General features: G+C 35.2%; 1 protein-coding gene across 1 annotated transcript in view; it reads left to right on the forward strand.

Annotated features, from left to right (window-relative positions):
- Positions 1-7777, forward strand: part of LOC104075563 (matrix metalloproteinase-16) — a 54014-nt gene that overhangs the window by 39177 nt on the left and 7060 nt on the right. Inside the window, exons 4-5 of the mRNA XM_009576106.1 lie at positions 1468-1618; positions 6117-6232. Coding sequence (XP_009574401.1) covers positions 1468-1618; positions 6117-6232 — 267 coding nt within the window. The remainder of the gene's footprint in view (positions 1-1467; positions 1619-6116; positions 6233-7777) is intronic.

Raw genomic sequence — 7777 nt, forward strand, 5'->3', positions numbered from 1 at the left:
TTTGGGGCACATCCACCTGTTCAGGCATGGGGTCCTCCATGGGCTGCAGGTGGATATCTGCTCCACTGTTAACCTCCGTGGGCTGCAAGGGGACAGCCTGCCTCACCATGGGCTTCACCACGGGCTGTAGGGGAATCTCTGCTCTGGTGCCTGGAGCACCTCCTCCCCCTCCTTCTTCACTGACCTTGGTGTCTGCAGAGTTGTTTCTCTCACATATTCTCACTCCTCTCTCTGGCTGCAGTTGCTGTTGCACAGGGGTTTTTTTTTCCCCTTCTTAAGTACGTTATCCCAGAGGCACTACCACCATCGCTGATGGGCTCGGCCTTGGCCAGTGCAGTTCCATCTTGGAGCCAGCTGGCGTTGGCTCTGTTGGACAGAAGGGAAGTTTCTAGCAGCTTCTCACAGAAGCCACCTCTGTAGCACTCCCTGCTACCAAAACCTTGCCATGCAAATCCAATACATGAGGTAAGCTATCCAGTTACAAGAGAAAGCACAGGAAGCATCCTCTCCAAAAACAGGTACAGGGGGGCTATACTACAAAACACTGGTGCAACTGCTGCTTCTGTATATGTGCATACCCCTATATGGAAAATATATTCAGCTAGTAGGGATTCAACCACTGAGCATTGCTGTTCAGGAGGCACTAGGGTATTATTCGTATTTAAGATGGTTTAGGTAACCTGAGGTTTCTGTAGAGACTATCCTAACACCAGCTAGAGTCCTATAGCTACCTTGTATTGTCAGCATGTAGTAAGTAAATTGGGTACTTTTGAATGATTCGTCACCCACAACCAAAGGTTAAATCTTACTGCTACTGGTACTAAAGGCAACCCCCCAGCAATTTCAGAAACACAAGGTTTTCACCTGTGGGACTTCAGAACCTGTTTGCTGTCTTTAGGCCACACTAAAGAAAATATGATTAAAAAAAAAAATTAAATTCTATGGTCATTTCAGAAATAATCTGTACATACTTCATAAGTAATTTAACTTCTTGAGGAGAAGGAGCGTACAGAGTAATAAAAGCATATGGTCTCTATGAGGATAGGAATTTCTATTCTTTCTTTATTTATGTTTTCTTACCTCATTTTGTCTTAAAATTCACTCTTCTTTCCTCATGAAACATAAATCTGTTGTGTAGTATTGCTGTAAATGTATTACATTATCAACCACAGAGCCTCTTGAGATTACTTCATTTTCATTCTGATTTTGATCCCTATATAGTTGGTATCAAAATCTTCTGTGGGCTTATTGAATGAAAGGTGCTTTATAAATGCAAGGTATCTGTAAGGCATATTTAATTTTGCATTATCTGCAGTGATAGAACATTTTTCATTTAATTGTGTTTGGCAGAACCGCTATAGCCCTTTGGGAGTCTTTCATATTTCTTATGAGTGTATTAATATTAATACTGAGAGTACTGAAGACTAACACAAATATATGTTTGTGTATATATATGCTTTTGTACAGGTAACAAGTTCTGGGTTTTCAAGGACACTACTCTCCAGCCAGGTTATCCTCATGATTTGATAACACTTGGAAGCGGAATTCCTTCCCATGGCATTGATTCAGCAATTTGGTGGGAAGATGTTGGGAAAACCTACTTCTTCAAAGGAGATAGGTTGGTATAGGAATTCTGTAAGGAAGCAATCTGGTGGATATCAGCTAAGCATGTTAATCTTTTCCTCTATTTCTCAAAAGAAGTCAAGCCACTTAAACAGTTCATTTTCTGTGAATGAAATTAACCTCTCCTGCATAGAGGGTCATACTGTTTTCACATTTCTTATAACCTAAATTATATTTGTGTGAATATACTGGAATGAGTATACATATATCCAGTGGAAAAATTATGTTTTAGAAGTTAACAGGCAAGTCACAGTTGTGGCAAATTTAAACTTAAATATTCAAAGTAACATAGTTGTGTACACTCTTACCTGCTCCTTTTTATCCACATTTCTAAATCCTAGCACATAAACAGGCAAGGCATGATCCAAAACTTTTTAAGGTCAGGGAAAATTACTTCTCTTCTACTACTTAAAAATGAAGTAAGAAAGTGAAATGACAGCTAAACCAGGAAGCTAGAGAACAATTTGAGCAGTTCCCTAGGAATTATTTTTAAATAAATCTTACAGTTCCCTTCAGAAGGGACACTTATTTTTATGATTAATAAAGAACAGAAAAAAAATTGTAAAATCTGAGTTCTTTTCCAGTCCTGAAAGAGACTTGCACTAGTCACTTAGTGTCTCTGTGTCTTAATTTCCCTGTCTGTAAAAGTAAGGGAAAGAATATTTGTCTGCTTTACAGAGATATCAAGGGAACTCATTAATTTTTGAAACCCTGCAAGTTATCTGAATGATGGATTTTACAGGTTTTCAGGATGTTACTATGTTTATTGATTGGTGTATCACTGTGCAAATTCTAGGTGCTCAGAGACAAATTATTCTTTATTAATAGTTGTAGTGTTTGTATTAGTATTATGTATTAGTATGGTGACTGCTTTTGTTACTGTGTGGTACTTACTAATGTTCTGAGACATTAATAGTATTCATGGATCACTTAAGAAATTAATTTAATGCACATCATAGAATATGTTTAACACACTACAGTTGATCATTTTTTGGCAGTACTGTAATATTGCACTACAGATTGCCACAACCAATTTTATTGTTAAAGCTTTTTTTAAAAAAAAATTCTCCAACACTCATGATGAGGAAAGTAGGTAACTAAGTAAAATTTTTGTGGTATTTGAAAACTAAATATCATTTCAAGAAATGAATTTCCACACTGAAGAAGAAAGCCACCTAAATAATTTGCTTCCCATGGTTGAGTAGATTTTTTTAAAAATGTAAGTTCATTTTCAGGTAATAATTTTTTACCTCCACACTCCTGGCAAAGTATGTACAGTAAGAATCTTATGTGACTTGTACTTCCTTTAGGTTTTACTCAGCAGTGTCCTTTTATATTTCCATGCACAGGCAGTTACTTATAGTCAAGACTTTCCTAAAACACTAGTGGTAATAACAGAAGACAAAAAGAACTGTCAGAGAAAACATCTGTTGATGGAGAAGTTGCTACTAGGAGCTAACAAGCACAATGAAACTCAGCAGGATATAAATGCAATACAGTATGTTAGAAGATCGAACAACATAAGCCTTGCAGAGATAATTGAGCTATTACAGGATATTGACCACCAGTGGGAATAAACCCATATATCACCAAGCTTCTCAATGTGTATTGTTTATGTCATAATTTTTTCTTAATGTAAAGTTAGAGTTGAATTCACCTGTTGGTTTTAGTAGTATGTATGTCTACTATAGGCGTGGATTTTTGCTGAAGAAATCATAAATGTAGCTTCTTGGTGGCAGGAATTAGGAATGAAAGGGAATCAAAAAGTTACTTCAGCATCAAAATTACAAAGTATGATGTTCCTCTTTATGTAACTCAAGGACCTGTACACTTATTTTGTTTTGACAGTAATCTGTAGTTAAGGAGCTCCAGGGCAGAATCTAGACAGAGTTAAATGTCCCAGAACAGTGGTATACATAAAAAAGTTAGAGCAATAAAATACAAAACATCAAATATTGGCTATAAAATAATAATAATAATTTAAAAACCCCAAAACAATCCAGTAAGAAGATTTAAAAGTCCAAATAGTAAATGGCATTGTAATATTCATATGTCTAAAGCAGCTCATGTATGGATCATTATTAATATTTGAAATGATCCATTTAAACACTAAAGATAATTCTTCCAAATAATTGTATGAAAAATAAAGAGAGGACAAAAGATCACTACAGAAAACATTTTGCCCTCTCTCATTCCTATCCTACCAGAATTGAGTAGTGTAGGACAAGATGATAACAGATTTGCTGCATATCTTGACACATGGCCTTGTTTATGCCCCTGTCTGGTGTGACTGGGTTTTGTACTTTAGAGTTTAAATGAATATTTTTTTCTTCATAAAGCTTAGTCATCCAATAGTTCAGAATATCATTAAGTAAATAGAATTAGATGCAGGAAAGAACATGTTCTAGCAAATATTTTCCAAATTCCCTTTTTCTAAAGCCACAAAATGCACTTTAATTTATTTCCCCTCTGTTTATCAGTCTTTGAGATACAGTAACACATTTAATATATGTAAAGCTCAAATCGCTCAAATCATCACTGGGGAGTCTGCTTGTGAACTAGGCTTTTCCTTATCCTGTAGACATGCTCATTATTCCAGCACAGATTGCTGAGATAGCACTCAGTTCTTCCCTCAAAGGATTTCTCATCAATGCTGAAAAAACAACAGTTTTGGGACTTTTGAGTGTGCAATGGGTGTGTCCTCAAAGACTTGTTTTTTAATGACAACGTATATTTTTGAAAATCCTATAGGACTGTCTATTTCCATCACGCAGCCTAGTGGAAAAATGTAGAGGTTAGTAAAAGAAGGAGCTCAAAAAGGTGAAAATGTTGGAAGAGAAAAAAGGAAAACGAATGGAAGTATGCAGGAAGGAAATAGGGTTCTGGGAAAGAGGGATAGAAGAAAAAGTAAGATAACTGATAAAGAAAAAACGCAGATAAAAATGGAGATCAGAAAATAGAATATTAAGTTCAGCAAAGAGTGAGAATAAAGAAACAGAGAGAAAGAGAGAACAGGCAAATGAAAACAGGAAAAGAGAAAATGCAAACTAAGGACGAAGAAACTCAGAGTCAAAAGATAAGCAAGAACTGGTTGCAATAGTATTGATGTCATAGCTTTGTTTACTACTACATGTTGTTTCTTTCTCCATGTAAACTCTGAGAGATGTTACATTTCAAAATAAAGAGCATTGCTTTGTTGGCTGGTTACTGATGCATATGTGACTAGATTAAGAAATCAGGCTATAAAAATAATTTATGCATAAGAAAGAAAACAAAAATACAAATGTTTTTTTAATGTAACTTGCCAACTCTTAACCCACTTGAAATCTGCCACCTTTTAATTTCATTGAAAGTTTAAAGCCAGAGAAATGCCCCACAGGGAGAAATTTAGACCACTTTGTTTTTAAAAAAGATTAAGATGTGAATTATTAGAGTGTATAAGTACCTTCACAGGGACAAAATATCATTCACTTAAGGTCTCTTTAATGTATTAGGAATGATCGTAACAAGGATTTCTAAAAGCTGAAGTCAAATGAATCCAAATAAGAAAAAGGGTCACGTTTTTAGCAGTGACCAGATTATCAATGAAAGTGATGTATTCTCAGGCTCTTGACAACCTGAAATGGCAAGTGGCTGCCTTTTTATGTAATTTTTCGCATGAATATAAGTGATTTTGAAAAAAAAAAATTCTCCAAGAAAGCTATGCTCTAAATTGGTATGCTCTAAATTAGGGGAACCAATCAAAATATGAAATGACCCACCCAAATATTGTATCAGGATACATAGAGATAGTAGAGATACAGTATGTTAAGTCTTAGAACCAGCTTATAATAAGATATGCATATCAATTTAGCCAGATGCATAAGGACAAACAAATTATCGACATTATCTGTAAGCGTAAATAAAATCACAAGTGTAAATACTTCTTACATGCTCAGGTTACCTAGAATTTGCATGCTCAATCTTTTTAAATTGGAGAAAGGCTGGTTGGCAAAATGGCACAAAAGCAAGCTGAATTTTGTATTACACTGTATCTATTTAATGATAATGAAAAGCTACTGTAATGCATACATATAAGGACTTAAAATAAGGTTCCTGGGAGTATTTTAATCTGAATCTACTGTCATTTTTGTGATTAAAATAATCTAAAACATTAATGTATCTTTTTTGCATATATTGCATCTTTCTGTGTCACTGTGCAGAAGTCATAAGCATGAGAATTGCTGCAATTATAAGTGAGATGCATGCTGATTTAGTTGTCAAAGTGCAAAAATCTTTTATCTTTTTTCTGCTTACGTGAAACTGTTGTCCAGTCAGCAAATAGATTTCTTTGTAATCTGGTAGTATGTTCAAAGAAAAGAAGTCAAGTATTCTTATTTGTGGCTAACGAATGTAGCAAATGTTAGAAGGGAAAAAATATGTAGTTACTCATCTGCTATATTATAAATGCTTTTTTCCTTTTTTTTTTTTTTTGTCCTTTAAAAAAATTTCAGGTACTGGAGATACAGTGAAGAAATGAGATCCATGGACCCTGGTTATCCCAAACCAATCACAATTTGGAAAGGTATCCCAGAATCTCCTCAGGGAGCCTTTGTCCACAAAGAAAATGGTATGCAAACATGTTTCTGTTTTAATGATTTACTAACACCCTTTATTTAAGACAGAGTAGTAGAGGGGTGATTGACTATTCAGGTTAAGTAGCGAAGGAATTCTTGATTTATGAACAGAATGTTTTCTGCTATAGAACTTGCTGTTGTGAAAATGGCATGTACCATTTAACACAATGGAGAAAAATATTTTAAATTTAGAGTCATAAACCTTAATTTCCACTCTTTTTTTTCTTGTGTCTTAATTCACTTAATTATTTTTGTTCTCTGCTGAATGATAGTACCTCTTAAAACAATATCTCTCTATTTGAATTGTCAAGATGTTGGCTGTTTGAACAGCTTAGAAGGTATTACTTTCATTCTGAACAACTAGAAAAGGGAAGCAGAATCTTTATCTAAGCAGAAATATGCCCAGGAATCTATGTAAATCAAAGATGTCATAAGCCCGTGATGCAGAAATGCAGGTCACAAGGATGTTAGTATGAAGTGCTATTACCTGTACCAAGATGCATCATCACATACAGGAACCTAGAATCTCAGCTGGCCACACCTCCAAATGAATGAGAGCAGCCAAAATCTCCTCCATCTTATGAGAATTCAGTGCTACCCAGGGGCTGCTGGCCCTCAGTTGCACAGACTTTAGATCCCTTTGACAGGAATAAAAATATGCATTTGTCGTCACTTGTCATTGTTGAATTGTTGTATGGCATTTATGATTTATTTATTAGTAGGTTCTGAGTTTATTCTGTTTGCCTCACAGACAGCACATGTATATATTGCCATATTATTTTAATTTCCTTTTAATAAGCAGATAAAAAGATTTCTTTCCTTGTATAAACAATTTCAGTCTCCTACTTCAACCTCTAACTTGATTAAGTAATTTACCATGGAAATGTTTGGGGTTTTTTTCAGAAATATGTTTAATTGCTTCCTTGCTTTGTCTCTGTTTTATCCAGAAGCAGAAATCTTCCTGGATTCTGGCCTTTTGGCTAGACTGGATTTTTTTGTGTTGTTTTTATTTGTTTTGTTTTGGTTTTAACTGGAAAGTAGGTCAGTCAAGATGATATTCTGCATACATCACACTCAATAACTAACTGTTTGTAAATACACATGTATGTGGAAATGGGCACAAACATTATGTATGCACAGACAAACATAATGGATATAACCTCTGCTTTCTTTCCTTCATTACTTTTGAAGCATATTTTTGAAGATTTACATCCAGAAGGAATTTAACATATATATATATGTATGTATATATGGGTTTTTTTCTTACCCTGATTGCATTCCGCATAATAAGTTTCCTGTACTGAGCTCAAGTACCTGTGTCTCTTATTACAAGTGAAGATTATCTTACAGTAACACTCAGATCAGTGGGTTTGAAAGCACTGCAGAGGCAGAGAACTCATTCCTAAGGCAGGAAAGACTCTTGGTTACATCAAAGCCACTTCTCTTTTTCACCCCAGTGGCTTTGATAGTCTGTCTGACTCTTTGAATGAGGAGGGTGGTAAAACATGACATGAGATTGTGGAGGAGGGGAAGGGAAA

This window comes from Fulmarus glacialis, unplaced genomic scaffold, assembly GCF_000690835.1.
Source record: "Fulmarus glacialis isolate BGI_N327 unplaced genomic scaffold, ASM69083v1 scaffold12084, whole genome shotgun sequence".
Lineage (NCBI taxonomy): Eukaryota > Metazoa > Chordata > Aves > Procellariiformes > Procellariidae > Fulmarus > Fulmarus glacialis.